This window comes from Protopterus annectens, chromosome 4.part0 (assembly GCF_019279795.1).
Source record: "Protopterus annectens isolate FY-2018-M chromosome 4.part0, PAN1.0, whole genome shotgun sequence".
Taxonomy (NCBI): Eukaryota; Metazoa; Chordata; order Ceratodontiformes; family Protopteridae; genus Protopterus; species Protopterus annectens.
This window is the reverse complement of record NC_056733.1, coordinates 1,725,874,329-1,725,892,648: the sequence shown is the minus strand read 5'-3', so window position 1 is coordinate 1,725,892,648 and position 18,320 is coordinate 1,725,874,329. Positions and strand designations below refer to the sequence as shown.

The 18,320-nt window shown below is 34.8% G+C and overlaps 1 protein-coding gene across 2 annotated transcripts in view; it reads left to right on the top strand.

Annotated features, from left to right (window-relative positions):
- The window catches only part of F12 (coagulation factor XII), a 921,608-nt gene that overhangs the window by 600,256 nt on the left and 303,032 nt on the right, over positions 1 to 18,320 (top strand). For both annotated transcript variants that reach the window (XM_044069447.1, XM_044069448.1), the window contains one exon: positions 1,846 to 2,096. In XM_044069447.1, coding sequence (XP_043925382.1) covers positions 1,846 to 2,096 — 251 coding nt within the window. The remainder of the gene's footprint in view (positions 1 to 1,845; positions 2,097 to 18,320) is intronic.

The window sequence follows — 18,320 nt, the reverse complement described above, 5'->3', positions numbered from 1 at the left end:
ATAATGGGATGTCGCTGCCCAAATACAAAATGGCGGGTTGGACAAACTAAAAGGAAGGTGGAGATCAGAATAATGAAACATCTGGGGGACCTTAGCAGAAAAATATAAACATCCCTGTAGCAAGTGATTTTTATCTGCACATGGGGGGTTGGGGAATGGTTTGTTTTTTAGTGTATTAGCCCAACCACATTTGAGTAGAGATTGTAGTTTTAAAGAAGAGATAAATAGATTGGAATGTAGAATGAATATTAATTATAGGACATTATATCCTAAGGGAATGAATTTGGATGCCAATTAAATTTTGTAGGAATGTATTTATGGTATATTGAAATAATGTTTTTCTTAGGATATAATACATAAGATGTACCTTTTTCTAATATGTTTTTAATATTTTGTTTAAAGATATTGTGGTTAATAAATTGTTGGCTATTAAGGTGTTTTTTTACTTAATTGATGAATTGTTTAAAGGGATCACTGGGTGTATAAAATGGACCAAGTATGAGGTGTGATTTATTCCAAGAAAGCAAAAGGCTGAGGTACCAGAATAAAATTTTAAAGCTCTATGGTCTGTATGGTGAAGCTTTCCTCGTGGTGTTTTTCTTGCCATTTACAGGCTGCCTGTATCTATTTGAAGCATAGGTGCTGAACCAGGGACACATTTCCTGTTCCCCATCCAATTGTTTGAGTTACATTTGAATTGGGTTAGGAAGGAACTCTGCTTCACATGGAAGGGGAGCCTGTTCCAGAGATGGGGTATTCTCTAGGATGCATACCTGTCTCTCCAGCAGGTCCTATTTATATCACATGCAAGGTTTAAGTGTTTAGAATCGATAATTCTGGTGCTGTTTGATTTTCAGGTATGCAGTAGGTCCATAGAGTGGGGTCTGATAATGCCCTGTATCCCAGGCATAGTTCTCATCTCAACAGCATATAGGAGACAGAATACAGGGATAGGGCCTAGAGGCAGTCTGCATAGCATATTTACTTACTCCCTCTGTTCTTTTAGTGAGGAACATCTGTGGACATTCCAATTGTTGGATATGCCTGGTTAGGTACATACCAGTGGGGACATTGTACTCAATGATAGGTCTGATGAATGCTGAATACAGTAGAACAGTGACTTCCTTGCACCTAGATGCAATTTCTTTGTTTATAGGTTGAGCAACATAGAATGATAACCATATAGTTAGGGATAAGGAAAATGTATATAGGCTTAGTCAAGTTATTTAATAAAAATATACACCCTTAAAAGGTCAAACTTTATGCAGAATATTCAAAAATGTAAAAAATAGCAAGCTCAAGTCAGACAGCAAACTCATTTCTTTGCCCAGACCATAGAAAATGAGATATATAAGCATAATCAGTTTTGTTGTACATAGTAAAAGGTCAGAGGTGTTCAGAAAGTTATTCCATAAATGGTAATGAGCATAAAATATCAGTCACCTGACACTCGTTTATTTGAAAAGTGGAATAATCCTATCATCTTCTTGTCAATGACATACCAAACATGTAATGCACAAATAGTCAGAGTGCATGACTGGCTAAATCTGATGAGTCTCCAGAGGTCATCAATGAATATTTTCAGATATATAGAGAAAAGATGATGCATAGAGTATGAGAGTCCATACAATGTTTTGATGCTTTTTTATCTGAAATAATACAATGAAATAGTTGCAATGTTTGGATAATTGAACTAGCAATACCCATGTTGAGGTATCTGTGCAACATCAGTTTAGCACTCTCTGTAACTACAGATTAGGAATAAGACTGGTTCTACTTTCTTCTATCATTATACAAACCTGTTTTTTTAACTTATGTTACTCAGCTTTTTTTTTTCTTATGCAGGAATCCAGATAATGATACCAAGCCTTGGTGTTACACCCTGAAAGACAATATCGTCAGCTGGGATTACTGTGCCGTGTCCAACTGTATTCCATCAGTCACTCTACAACCACCTGTTACTACAGCATCAGCCATTCAAAGCACTTTACCTCCAGTTCCCTCTGAACTTATACCTCCTCAACCCAGTGAAGTCACTTCAGTTATGCCTGAACCCATATATACTACTACTACTCCAAGTTATTCTTCTACTCCAGGTACTGTAGCATCTCCATTATCCATCACATTTTACTGTTATTTTAGTTCTGACTGTTAATCCATTGCATGTAGGTGATTCACTTACTCTAATATTTCCCATACCCAAATTTCTCCTGGTGGTGCTTTGATATCAATACTTCCTTTGCAAAAACTCCTCCATTTTAGTGCAGCTTCTTCACTATTCCTTGTACTTCAGTAACTTCATTTGATGAAATTATTCCAAAATGTCTGCCACCCAGCTTCCTGCTAGTAATCTAGTCAGCCCCGTGCTCCACATTACATCTGCTGGCTTAGATTGATCTACAGCTTGCTGATGCTGAATTCCAATAAAAATCAGTACATTGAAATAACTGCACGATGACACAGCATTGCAGAAAATATCAACATGTAACAGTGGACATATATGAGAGGCAGACTGCTGTAAGGAGAAATTCGGCTGCAGCCATAACTCTCAACCCCTTAACAGAAAAAAAATCTGGACAAAGCCAAAATAATGATGGGACAAAGCCCCCTAAATAACACATTTTAAATATTGCTCTTACAAATTTATAAACTCATTATAATAAAAGATATGCATTTTTCTGAAGGAAATGAAGTCGGAAACTCAAATGCCTGTCATTATATAATGATTTAAATCCTTACTGATTTGCCACAAAAATCCATAAAACCATAACTTTTATAAGGAACAGACCAAAAGTACTCAGCAAAAATCTGGACATTCTGTGAAAACCTGGACAGTTCACAGGTATGGTTGTACCTTCTTGTCAAAAATGCAGCATTATGAATTTTGATACGCAGCTGCGAAGTAACTTTGCTAATACGTTAAAGTGGAGCCCTGTCAACAGTAGCATAACTAAAACAGTATACTGATCTGAGAACATATTTCTCAACTTTTTTACCCAAGAATTCTGCATGGAGATAACAATAATGGGGGCAAAGGCCACAAACCACATGTTTTTAAAATATTACTATAATTCAATTATTTAATTTGCTTTCACCATGCATTTTGATAATAAGTAGTATGAAATTCTAATGTCTGGCATTATTGAATGACTGCAAGGCTCAGTGATTTGCTAGAAAATTAAAAGTGTTTCTTTGCAATAAAGCATCTAAACAAACTACCCCTCCTGCTTGTCATCTATGTTAGAGAGGGACAAGCGACATGGTGTCAAAAGAGGCATGTCTAAAATGACTTGTTGACAGAAAGATCTCCAGTTTCTTCAGTTTGAGTCCGAGAGGCACTGGGTTTGTATTGGAGGAATACAGAGGAGTGGATCGTCCTATTGCATGTATAATTTGCAAAACAGGTCAAAAACAAATTTCAGATGTTAAAACTTGCTCCAATAATTTCTTATTAGCAAAAATATAAAACGAGATATACAGAACTTTCTAAACAATATTCAAATAAAACAATATATCCAATATTGATAAAAATATTCAAATTACAACAGAAAATGTTTGAAGTAAAGTCTGAATTGCATAAAACAAAATAAGAGGAAGCGACTGCATTTCCGTTAAGCATGTATTTTTCATAGTAATTAAAGATATCTGAGTTATCAGAAGCGTATGAAGCATTTGCATTTCTGCAGTATTACAGTAAAGTTATTTCACAAAATGCAGCCATTTCAGAGCATTTCATAAAGTACAGTATTTCAAAGAGTTTATTGTACATTTGAATGTTATTACAAGTTCACACAACAGTCTGTTCATACATAATTACAAGGGCCATACTTTCAGTGTGTTTCTGCATACTTTCTGGGCATGGCTGATGGATTTCAAAAACCCAGTGCAATTGTGTTTGACAATAACATTGCAGAGAACTGGAGAGTGTTTGAGCAAGAGTGCGACATTTTCATACAGGCTGCATTTTCTGATAAAGATGACCATACAAAGGCATTTATTCTACTTAATTTAGCTGGATCAGAAGCCTTTGAAAGGGAACATTCAATTGTGTGTGCACCTGCTGTCTTTGCAGGAGAGTGGGGAAACCATCATATTGTTGTACCAGCTGAGTCAAGGGAGGACACTGAGTGCTTAACACTTAAATTTAGAGAAATGTGTAACCCCCTAGACAAATGTTACAATGGAAAGGCACTTATTTTACACAAGGGATCAAAAGCTTGGTAAAACTTTTGCAGCATATATAACTGACTTGAGGAATAAGGCTAAAATGTGCAGATTTGATGATTTAAGGGATGAGTTGATAAAAGACAGACTTGTATGTGGTATTAAAGATATTGCTGAGAAAGATTTTGCTTCATGACAGTGATTTAACTTTAAATAAGGCCATTAAGATTTTTCAGATATACAAACTCACAGACAAGCACACCAATATGCTTACAAATTAAAGATGTATGCTTCCAGAAACTTCTAGAGCTCATGTTGATAGTATGCAGCACTTAAAAGAAACAGGTCCAAACACATGACAGTAACTGTAGCCCACGCAGCACCCACTGGTAATCTCCAGAGCTTTCCAGCAAATTCCAGAGTTCACACAGTCTCACTGAAGCATAAGAGTGAGTTAGCAAACTCAAAGCATGGTCCCCCACCCAGTTTCATTACCAACTGTCATAACTGTGGGGAAAGCATGACTCTAAAAGGAAAAAAAATGTTTAGCTTTTGGTCAGCAGTGCCACAAATGCATTAAATAAAAACATTTCAAAAAGTTTTATAAATCAAAAGGCCCGCATTCTTTCATTAAGAGGGAACACTTTAAGAAATGAGTCGACCAATTAGAAAGCTGCAACCCTGCTCTTTATGTTGATAGTGTATCAGTGTTTTATGAAACAGTCAATGCAGTAGATTTGTTTTTTCAAAATCTCTTTATTTGAATTTTCAGATATTAACAGTGATACATCCAATCAAACACACAAAACAAACAGTACATACAAAAAGGAAACATTCAAAAACTAATAACACAAGAGATATATCTACACTATATACAATAGAAGTCACTACATCATCAAATGGAGTATAAAAGGTTTTTAACATCACTTAAGAAAGCGAGAAATAGTATAAGGGACATATTTTATGAAGAAGATAAATGTAGAAATTCAATTCAACCACTTATTATATTTAATGTAATTAGAGAATACAATTAAATATATAAAGAGGAAAACGGGAAAGAAGAGAAAAAAAAGAAAAAAACTAAAAACGGGTTATAATGCAGTTATTGCATAATATAAATTTGTCTTATCATGCCAGTGTACAGACTATCTTTCTTTAACAATTACCTCTAATAAGTAACCCCAATATTTCTGATAATAGTGTTTCTTTTTTGTTTTTGTATAAACTAGTTTGTGAGATATATTTAATAGCAAGGTTGCTAAAGCCTTCCCATGTAATTGGAGATGTGACATTCCAGTTTTTAGTGATATAAAATTTAATAAGGGCACACATCGTGATAAGGACATATTTGTTTTTAATTTTGGAAGTTGAGTCATGTTAAAGTGCAATATAGCTGTCTCCCATGATATGGTTGATTTTTCATATCCCATCTTCTCCAACCTAGCCCTTAAAGAGCACCATAGGTTGTGTACCTTGTTACATTTCCACATGACATGGAGAATATCTGCAGTTTGGTTTGGGCAGTGAGGACATATAGGTGAGAAGTTGGAAATGAACTTATTTAGTTTTGATGGGGTATATACATTGTTATTTATCATAATTTGTGTATATAGCTTAAAAGGAATGAATTTTATTGTATGCTCAATGGCCAGTCTCTTATTTTCCTCTGTCAGAGATTGTTTTTTTTCTTGCCAATAGTTTGAAAATAATAGAGAATTCTGGTGTTTTGTGTTTGTTACAAGTTTATATGTCCTAGAAACATTTTTCCCTTTCATCTCGAGGTTTTCTAGTATTAGTTTTACTAAGTTAATACCCTGCAAGTTGACTTGTGTTTGTGAGAATTTAGCATTTATGAGATAATGGATTTGGGTAAGAATAACAGTATATTTCTTAGTAAGATTCAGTTCTAGTCTTATTTGTTGGATATTGGATTCTCTCCATTGGTATATTTCCCATACTGTGAGATCTTTTATCACAGGGTAATTTGTTAGATTTAAAGGTTTATTATTAGTAGGTTGGGATTTAGGTGGAGTGGTTGTATAAAGGCAAGAGCATCTAATAATTGCAATTAATTAAATAATTTCTGTGTAGTAAGAATCATGTATTTAATTAGTGGGTGTATATTCTTCATGAATATGCCATTCTGATTTAGGTTTAAAAATGATAGGGATTTGCTGTTATACCCAAAGGATTTCAATTGTTCAGACCAGATTTTGGTTCATTGGGGTGTCCAGGTATTTACACATGGGTCATGGCTTAGTATCTGTATTAGTCTGCAGGCAGTAATTATACTATAATAGAGTTTGAAATCAGGTAACACAATCACGCTTTATCTTTGCTAAGTACAAGTTTGTCATATTTAATTCTAGTGGATTTGGGGTACCATAAGAATCTTGATATAGCCTTTTCTATATCAAGGAAGAATTTTTGGGGAATATTTGAAAACGTAGCATTTAGTTGAAAGAGTATTCTTGGTAAAAGCTTCATCTTAACAACACTAGCTTTTGAGAGTAATGACATATTAATATTCTTCCGCCTAGACTAGAGCAAAGTGAAGCCAAAGTTATGGAACATGAACTAAAAATAAATGAACTTCAGCAACGGCTGCAGACCAGCAACAACACAATTAAAGAATTACTACAAAAAATGTTAGATCTAGAAGACAGAAGCAGGCTTAATAACTTTATCATACGAGGAATTCCAGAGTGCTATGACAATACATAACTTAATTCAATAATAAAAGAAATACTAATCTCTCTCTTGAATAATAAAGATCTCTTGGATGATATAGTAAATGAAAGTGCCCACAGAGCTATAAGGCATGTACAAAGAAGTGACTCTCTCAGGTAAATATATGTCACTCTGCTTAATTCAGCACATGTTCAACAAATACTAGCAGCATACAAAGCTAAACTAGAACTTTACATGGAGAGCACATAAAATCACAATAACTCAAGATCTCCCTTTGGAAATTAAACAAAACATACAGAAACTTAGTAAATATTGTGCTTACCTTATTGAAAATAAGATTTGTTTTCAAATGAAATACCCTGCATCTTTAATTTTCTACCACAAATAAGAAAAACTATACCTTGAAACCCCTATGCAAGCAAAATCCACCTTTCTGCATCTCTTCAAAGTTAATCCTCCTTGAAACAACCCAATTAATCTTATCTGAACTCAAAACAACAAATGGATGGCTTCAGAGAGGTATTCTGCATGTTTCTATTTTAAAATAAGCTAAAAATAAAACCATAAAATCCAAAAATGAACCGTGGCAACCGTGCTTAATGGTTACAATCCAATTTATTATAAAGCGCTTTTCATCCAGCAAAATTACTTGAACTTCTTCAGATACAACACATACTGATAATGACATTTAAATAGTGAAACTCTTAAGTCACATGATATTCTAAATCATATATTTAAAGAGAAATGCATCTATTTCCTTTAAAATTCTTTGATTCATAATTAACTAAAAGTATTTCTAAAATCTTATACATAAATAAATTTAAACAAATAGCTATAAAGACTGACCAAGTGAATCATGAATTGATTCTCTCATACTTTCTTATAAAATATATGAAAACCTATAACCTATGTATATAATTTATATGTTAATTATATATACACATAAATAAATAATTTATTGCATTCATAGTTAATACCATTATAAAGAATTATTAAGATTTATTATAATCAATAAACAGCAGCCAAAATTATTTAATGTCTTATATACATATACATGTTTTCATCTACGTAAACTCTTGAGTTTTAATAGAGGCATTACAGAACACATGTCATTTCAACTGGGGATGTTATATGCATATAGCCAGACTTGCCATATTAATTCAAGTCTTTCTAATTCTATCTCAAGTGGCCCCCATCTCTCAAGCCATCATTTTATTTTTACAGCCCAGGAGGTCCGTTTTAGCATTTCAGCATTCTGTTTCCCTTAATCCTCTTCAAATCAAGAAGCTCTATGATCCTTTCACCTTTCAACTTTAATGACATCATTAATGACTTGTTTCCAGCCCCAGTGCATCTCTGGGAATGGGGAAAAACTAAATAAAGTCAGGAAAGCTCTACAAACAATGAATATTCAACTTTTAACCAAACTTTGCTTTTCTCATCAAATAAACCTCAAATTGTAAGTTTCAAGCCTCTGCACTGCTATAATTACAAAGAAGAAGGTGATAGAAGAAAATACCAGTCATTTGGAAAATTCTAGAAAAGAAAAGGATGTAGCTGGTTATAAATATTTCAGCCTCCCTTCCTGCAGAATTACAAAACCTTGTGCTACACTGGATAAAGCAAGGTACTGTCTCTTAGTAACTGCCTTTCATTTATAAATTCTTAAAAGCTACCGCTGCATAAAGAAATGACTTAAAAGTGCTTTTCTTTAAGTCACTGCAGATGTCAAGAAACAAGGATTGTTAAATGACATCTGGATCAGTGTGTCTCATATAAACACTTAAGTATTAAACACTCCCAAATGATTACAGCTATGCTTTATTGTATTATACAACTATATAGGAGAAATGATCTAACTAATCTTAGGGAGGGGGGGCGCTTTTCTTTTCTGAATAATGCTTTGAAACAAGGTGATGCAATTTGGGTTATGACTTTTGTTTTATAATAGCTATTACTTTGACATTACATTGCTTAATCACTATCCTAATAGCATGTTCACTGGGTTGTATTTGAATGAGTCTATGACTAAATGATAAACAGTATCTTTTCTTGCATGCATATGTGAGAAGGTGACAGTGACTAGTTGAAAACAAATGAGTGGATATGGATGCGATCTAACTCAAGTTTTGGATTATGGTGTCATATTTTTATTCTTTGTATATCTGGATAACAAAGACAGATGTTGTTGTATGTATATTGCCGATATAGATATAAATGAGGAAATTTTCATTAGCTTTAAAGAATAGTTAGTTGCTTATAACATGATTACTCTGTTTTGGAACTTCAAAGTTCTGCCTTTTCTTTTAAGCTTCTTTTAGATCTGTTCTATATAAAATGTTGTTTAGCAAACTTTTTAATAACTTTTGAAATATTAAAAACTAGGACATATTATTGCCTCTTATTATAAACATTTTCTAAGAATTTACTTTCCACATACCATTTAATTGAATAACTAACATATTATTTTAAGACGTCAGAAAATCATCATACTATAAATAATAAATAAAAGGAGCAGGCTGTGCTCAGTCTGTAGCTGATGATTGTTCATGTTTGGAATATTCTAGGTACTTTTGACATCCCTCTGCTAAATGTATATATAACTCTAATACAAATAATATTTTTCTTTGCTTTTTAACTCATGCACAATTACCAATACAGAGGGATGGGTGGATAGGCACCTATTTGGGGTATAGGAGTTTAAAAGTCACTGCATCAATTTTAAAGCTTAACACACTAGCATACAAGTTTTATTACTATTTCTCTGCTTATCAGGCAATGAACATCATTATAAGTAAATTAAAACATGGTATCAATAGGGTCATGAAATGTTAAAGGGATAGTGGATAAAAAAATGAGATTTAATCATGCATCTCACATACCAAAGCAAGGCTAATGTAACCTTCCTGCAAGAAACTCACTTGGATGACCAACTGTGGGATAAAGAAAGGAAAAGGAATTGGGTTAAGGAGATATTAGCTGCAGGCCATAATTCTTTATCTAGGGGGGTAGCCATTATAATAAATAAATCTTTCCAGGGAGAAATTACTTCTTTTAATGCTGATTCTAATGGAAGATGGGTATTATTTACTAGTGAATATCATACTCTAAATAAACCTTTACTCTTTCTTAATATATATAGCCCCTGCTCTAATCAACATCTCTTCATTTATGAAATCTTTAATATACTAGCTAACCACTCAAATCATTTGTATATCATTGGCGGGGACTAGAACGCTTTATTAAATCTGGACAAAGATAGATCACATAATGAAAATAGGCAGTCGCAACATACCTCTATAGCACTTGAAGAATTACAAAATACTTTTGAACTAACTGACCCCTATATTAAATTCCAATATGATGAAACAATATCAAGATTCACTTTCTTCTCAGCCACTCATAAAACCTGGTCCAGAATAGATGCTTTTCTAATTTCCCAATCATTGCCTTCGAACAGACTGAATTATGCTGTATCACCTAGAACTATCTCAGACCATTCAAAAATCAGTCTCTTAATACATTTTCAAACACATAAACAAAATGTTCCTTATTTCAATAATTGGACATTAAATCTAAAATCATTCAAAACCAAGAAACAGCACAGGAAATCCAGAATGTCATAGCCCAACTTCAAAATGACTTTATATCTACTCAAATTCCTTATGATATACAATGGGCGGCTGCCAAAGTGGTCATTAGGGGTATAATTATCCAAAAATCTGCATGGTTCAAAAAAAGTACAATAACTTTAAAAAGGAACTAGAAACTCAAATAAATATTGGTGAAATAGAACTTCAGAAAAATACTCTAAAGACTTGAAGGAAAAAGTAATAGACTGGCAAACACAATTACACAAACACTATCTAGAAAATATCTCCCTGTTAAAATTAAGGTCAATATATCAATATTCAGAATGGGCACAAACTCCTTCAAAACTAACTAACATAAAAAATGGCCCCCCGAGAATTAAAGAAATAGTGTATGAAGGACTGGTGAAGCACAAGGACCAAGATATTGTAGATGCTTTTGAAGACATACATAAGAAACTATGCAACATACCCTTATCACCATCTACAGACAATTTTGGTGATTTTATACATAATATAAAATGTCCACAAATTACAGAAGATCAAAAAATAACTCCTAAAAACACCCCCGCAACTAAATGAGATAAAAGCTGCAATAAACAAACTCAAACTGGGTAAATCCCCTGGGCCCAATGGCTACACCTCTAAATTTTATAAACTATAAATGGAACCTATTTCCAAAGTATTATTAAAAGTTTTCAACTATATAATACAACATGGAATAACAGATAATTATTTAAATAACTCCAAAACAGTGCTAATTCCAAAACCGAATTCTGACCCAACAGATCCAGCAAACTATAAACCAATAGCCCTGATAAATACTGACCTTAAGATCCTAGCTCATGTTATAGCAAATAGACTTAAGAATGTACTCCCCTCTATCATTTCCTAAGAACAAATGGATTTTATGATAAACAGGCAAACAAGTGATAACACCCTCCTTTTAGATACATTTATCAGACTTCCATACCCCAGATATGTCCTCATGGTGGATGCAACCAAAGCTTTTGATACAGTTAATTTACATATCCTATTAAATATATTGCCTTTATAAGGTTTTCTTCAGGAATTCATAAGGATAATTAAGGTTCTATATTAGAAAGCTTCTACCACTATTCAGATAAATAAGCTCAAAACTAACCCTATACTGTTATCCAATGGCACAAGACAAGGTTGCCCTCTTTCCCCATACCTCTTTAATCTTTATCTAGAACCTCTCCTTCTGTTTATTTCACAAAAAAACTTTCATCGCATACCTAGAATCTATAATACAAATCTTAAATTCTCTGCTTTTGCTGATGATTTAAATATATATTTTCAACTTCCCACTACTGACCTCCCAAAAATACTTAAAGATATAGATGAGTTCTCTGAAATCTCTAACTATAATTTAAATCTAAACAAATCCCACATATTTCCCATGAATCTTATAGGTCATAAGGAATTTTACTTTCCCATGAGTGAGATCAAGATAAGTTACCAGATAAAATACCTAGGAATAATATTTACTCCTGACTTTAAGGATATGATAAAGAATAACCTATTGCGTACATGGACCAGTATTGACAATGCAGTAGATTTAAAGGCAAAGAATGAAGTATTTTGTACTGTTCCGACAAATGGAAAACCCAGAGAGCTCAAAGTAGACACAGGTTACAAGTGCAATGTTATGTCAGCAGAAACATTTGCTAGAGTGTGTCATAGTGAAAGGTTTGATTTGACAAAGTGTGCAAAGGTTGTTGCTTATTGAAGAAATTCAGACTGAAGGCTCAGTAGTGCTTTCATGTTACTCTTCTGGGGGATGTCACGACTTGTTATTTTATGTGGTCAAGAGGCATGTCCAGTCATTATTAGGGCTCAGAGGCAGTTTGAAAATGGGACTGCTTTCATTTAACAAGGAAGTCCATCATATTAGCTTAAAAGACTACTAGTCTTATTTCCCCCAGTATATGTTTTCTACCTATGCTGATCTTTTTGAAGACAAACTAGGGAAGCTTCCAGTTGTGTACTTCATAAAGTTAGACCCATATGTCAGTCCAGTTATCAAGCCACCTCATTAAGTTCCAATAGCCATGTAGGACAGAGTTAAAGCCGAGCTAGATAAAATGGTGCATTACTAAGATGCTCCACCTAAAGAAAACCATATCTCCTCAAGCCACATGCTCTAGGGATCTAAACCTCACCACAACAATAAATAGGACATGTTGGAGGGATAGATTCCTGTCCCAGAGACTTCCCATGCTCTGGAACAAGATTCCAATCTACATTAGACAGAGCTCCTCGCTAACCCACTCCAAGAGAAACCTTGACGAGTGGATGGGAAACAGAAAGTTTACCCCGGGGAACACTTCAATGGCTCTGCTGGACAGAGGCACAGGGAACTAATCAAAGGGGGCAGCAAAAGCCAAAACATTCCAGCTAGGCTTATTAATGCCTTCGGGCAAATAGCCTAGCACCTACCTATGAATCTATGAACAAGGTGTGATTTGTCCAGTTGGTTTGTCTACTCCTACTGAATGTATATCTTCCATGGTGGTAGCTCATAAGGAAAGCTCAGATGACATCAAAATATGTATTGATCCATGAGATATGAAGAAAGCACTAGAAAGACCTCATCATTCAATGCACACAGTCAAAGAAGTCGGAGCATTGATGCCAAATGCCACTATTTTTTCAGTCTTAGATGCAAAGAGATCATTTTGGCAAATTCAGCTTGACAAGAAATCATCATTGCTCACTAAGTTCAGTACTCCGTTTGGCAGGTACAGATTTTTGAAAATGTCATTTGGGATAAATTCTACAAGTGAATCTTTCAACATGCAATGGAGCAAATTTGTTCTGGGTATCCTTGTGCTAGTATAGTAGATGACATACTAGTAGGAGGTAATGGTGAAGCTGAGCATGACGGAAACCTCTGGAAAGAGCACATCAAGTGAATCTTAACCTCAACTCACAATAATGCAAATTCAGGCTACAAGAAGTTACTTATGTTGGACATTTATTTACCAGTCCAGGCCTACAACCAGACCCTTCTAAGCAAACAACCATTCTCAAAATGCCAGCTCCTGACAACGTTCAATCCCTGCAATGTTTTCTTGGCATGGTTAACTACCTAGGCAAGTTCATTGCAGACTTGGGCCAACTTTCAGCACCGCTTAGAGAGCTAACACATAAAGATGTATCACAGTATTGGTCAGACCAACAACAAAGAGCATTTGATATCCCGAAACAGAGAATTGTTAGTCCACCAAATTTCAGATACTATGATGTTTACAAGTCAGTTACTCTTTCATGTGATGCTTTGAGATTCAGCCTAGGTGCAGTCATTCTACAACCAATCTGTTTATTATGCATTAAGAAGTCTTACCCAAACTGAAATGCAGTATGTTCAGATTGAGAAAGAGCTTTTGGCAATTGTGTCTGCATGTTCGAAGTTCCAAGGTTATGTTTATAGTAGACCTATCCAGATCGAAACAGACCATCAACCTGCAGTCATTATCTTGAGAAAGCCTATTCATGCAGCTCCATCCAGATTGCAACATATGATGTTGAGATTGCAAAAGTATAATTTCACTCTTGTCTAAAAGAAAGGCAAACTTCTTTATCTTGCTGATACATTGTCCAGATCACCCAGAAACACCACTGAACAGCATGAGAATTTAGAACCTTGATTTTTGAAGTCATGGAGGTGAGAAAGTTTTCTTCCAAATCTTGATGAGCTGAGAGATCATACAGTTACAGATCCAGTTTTACAAAGGCTCAAACACTTTATCAGTCAAGGATGGCCATCAAAGTAGTCTAGTATACCCCAAAAAGTGCAACCTCATTTTCCACACAGAGATGAGATTTTGTCTGACAAAGGTATCATCACGAAAGGTCTGAAAGTGATTGTACCAAAGTCCTTGCAACAAGAGTACATTACTATCTTGCATAATCGTCACCTAGGAACAGACTCTACCAAAAGAAGGCCAAGAGGACTAGTATTTTGTCTTCTATGTCACAAGACATTGAGACAGAACTTTCATCTTGTTCCTTGTGTAATAGTACTAACCCACATCAACAGAAGGAAGCACTTCAGATAAACCAGATTCCTGAACTACCTTGGTCAACAGTAGCTACCAACATTTTCAAGTGGAATGGTCAACATTATTTGGTGTTAGTAGACTCTTATTCTAATTGGTTTGAGGCTGACCTACTTTCTAACCTAGTGTCCAGTACTGTCATTATTTTGCATCATTTTGCAAGTCCATGGTAGTCCACACCAAGTTATTTCTGACAAGGGCACACAGTTTACAACCAATAATTCAAAAGATTTGCCAAAGAGTGGGACTTTACTCATGTCATGAGTAGCCCAGAGTATCTGCAATCAAATGGTTTGGCAGAACATCCAGTTCAAAGTGCAAAAACAGTTACTCGAGAAGTCAAAATGAGACAACAGTGTTGTTTTACTGAATCTCTTGAATCTCAGAAATATTCCTCATTATAAACATCTTGGTTCACTTGCTCAGAGACTACTGTCGAGACAAACCAGAACCACATTACCAATCAGTAGCCCAATTGCTGGTTCAGTGTATTAAGAACAACAGGTTAGTGAAAACCAATCTGCTGAAGAAGCGTTTAACCTAGAAGTCCTACTACGATAAGAACAACAAACCAATCAATCCATCACTTGAAGGAGAAGTGCTAAAGATGCAGACATCCAATAGTTATGATTGGATTGGAGTTGTGAAGAACATTTGCCCAGAGCCAAGACTGTACATTGTGGAATCACAAGGATTAGAGATTAGGTAGAATCGGAAACATTTGATACCAGTGTCTGAGCCTATACTCCAGCAGATAGCCTGTAAGAAAGACTCTTTATCTCAGAGTGAGTTGTCTAGTGGTCCAGTTCCAGAGGAAGTTCCAGAGAATATTATTGTTCCTGTGATAAATCCAGAATTACCTGATATGACTTGTTCACCGAATACTATCCCTGTCGCTAAACCCAATTCAGATTGTTATGCTACTAGATCCAGTCATATCTCCTGACCATGCTATAGATACACAGCAACTTGGACATGAACATTGTGTTTGTTTCTAATGTCTATAATAATGCATGTTTAACTCCAATGCTGTTTTTACAAAGGGCAATCTTTTTAAGAGGGAGGATGTAGATTAATGTGTGTGTATGTACCTTTAAGAAGCTATTCAAGGGCTTGCACTAGTGAATAAGTACAACAGGGTTTCACTGGCCCCAGACAATGAAGGATGTTTCACTCTGGAGCTCTGGATAAGATGTAGAAAAAAAAAAAAAGAAAGAAAAAACTCAAGGTTCCCTGTAGGCGGACATGAATAAGACCTGAAGACCGTTTTCAAAGCAACATCAGAACAAATGTGTATATTGCTCAGTAATTTTGTGGTAGCTGCAGAGGAGTTAGGACTATGGAGTGAAAAACACAACCAGTGGCCAACAAGACATGGTATACCTCTGCAATAAATAAATTAATAATAATAATAATAATAATAATAATAATAATAATAATAATAATAATAATAATAATAATAATGATAATAAATAAAAAATAATACAATCTATACAAGGCACAGATAATGGTAAGTCAGATATAAGAGCAGAACTCTGGGAAAAGAACATGATAACAAATGGATGGATAAACAATTAAAGTGCAGTATGAGGCTCACAGGCCTTTATGGGAAAAAGACATACTGGGCATCTTTCATGAGAGGTTTATGCTGCCAACCCTGCCAGAACCAAGTACAGAATGAATAAACAGTGAGCAAAATAGTTTTTGAAGTTAAGAATGCATTTATACATATTCTTATAAACTAAAATGACAGATCTTAAGGTGGGCAAGATCACTCAAAGTAATAACGCCCTGTGGAATATATAAGTATGGTAGAAGACGTTTTGAGAAGCTGTACAGAGAAAGAAAAGCTATAGTTCAAAAATAAACTAGCTGAAAGTAATTGGAACAATTTGCCATGTTTAGCTGGAAAGGGAAATGCCTAAAAGTGCAGTTTAAAAATGACATAAACAGATTCATGGAGCAAGTAGCTCAAAATAGAAGTCACTGGATTTGAAGAATTTGGAAAGATTTATATTCTCTATGTAAAATGAAGTGGCAAGCTGTCCTTCTTAGATGGTGAGGAGAGGTAGATCCAAAAAAACACGTGACCAAGGTAATGTCAGCAAAAGTCATACGACGAGAGGAAAGTACCAATGTATGGATGAGAGAGGCAAAATTTGTAAAGCAAAACAAGGTAGAGAAGAAGGAAAAAAAGCAAAAGAAAAGTGAAAATAGTGAATGTATAGGAGAAGCAAAGGGAAAAGTAATGTCAAAAGGAACAAGAAGCCCATTCAAAGGCAGGTACAGATCTTGAAATATGGAAGCGTCGAACAAAGCAGACACAGGTAAAGAAAGACGGCTCTTTCCAGTAACTGAGAATGGATACCTACAAAGAGTCAGAGGTGAACTGTGAGACAGAGGAGATGCTTAGTAAAATGAACTTGAAAGTCACAAAGTAAATGTAGAGCCCAAAGGGAACAGAAGAAAGGAAATATAAAAAAATGAGAAAAATGATCCATAAGTAGAGGGGATGGATTTGTATGGGGATGCGGACACAATAAGAAAAAGGAAAGAGCTGCTGTCATGGAAATCAACATAAACAGATATTGACGGTATAATGGAAAGCTCTGAGATGAGCAACAAATGGGACACAAAAGGCTAGGTAAGCTGGGTTTCTTTAATGATATTTATAAAATCTGATAGGGCAGGAAAGTCAGGAGCTATCCAAACAAAAAGGAATAAATGAAAGAAAACAGGAAAAAAAACCCAGAAGAATTTGACAATACATATCTCAGCTCTGTGAGCTGAACAATGGTAAAAAAATAAGTGACAGAAAAGTATGTTATAGTCTAATAACTGTGTATCTCTAACAGAAGATGTATAATGCAATATTCATAGACTATGGAAAGTGAAACACTAATAGAGCAAGTAGTATGATATGAGAAACATGAACAATTAAGCATGCTTACAGGACAGACACTATGTAAAATAATAAAAAAATTGTAACCCAGAGCGTGACTCCCGAAAAACTTTTAGTAATCGGTAGAAATAAAATAAAATCCAATAAGATACTCAAAATCGAGACAATTTCACTTAGAATTTTCTCATTAAGGATTTTCTGGTCATTAAGGATTCATTAAAGATTTTCTATTCATTAATGATTTTCTGGTCATCTCATTCATTTAAGCTAAGTGAAATTATCTTGATTTTGAGTATTTTATTGGATTTTATTTTATTTCTACCGATTCCTAAAAGTTTTTTGGGAGTCACGCTCTGGGTTATAATTTTTTGTTTGAGTTCCGACGTGTGCCCCAGGGGACACGTATTACCAAGAGTGATCTACTCAGTTCTACTTTGTGTACATTATTTGCATTGTTCAGTACTATGCAAAATAATAGGAACAGAACATGATTAGAATGGCAGAGGGTGACAAAATGTGAAAGATGAGAAAGTGTGATCACCAGTATTAATTTAGTCTGCCTGAGCATCAGAACAGGGACAGTGGAAGTAAGAACCCTTAATGAGGAGAAGGCAGGGAGGGGAGATAACTGCATGAAGGTGAACAAGTTAGACATGGAAGGGAGATGTAAAGCCTTAGCACACTAAAGAAAGAAACCCTAAAAAAAAAAAAAAAACAGAAAAAGAAGGAGGAAGGGAAAACAAGAAGTGGAGACAGAGGATTATAAATGAAATGGAGCTGGCCCAAGTCCAGACACATGAAACCACTAAATAAAAGGTGACAAAGCCCACTCTGGATAAAGCAAGAATATCTATGTATAGGCCAAAGGCCAGGACCTAGAAGGCCTGG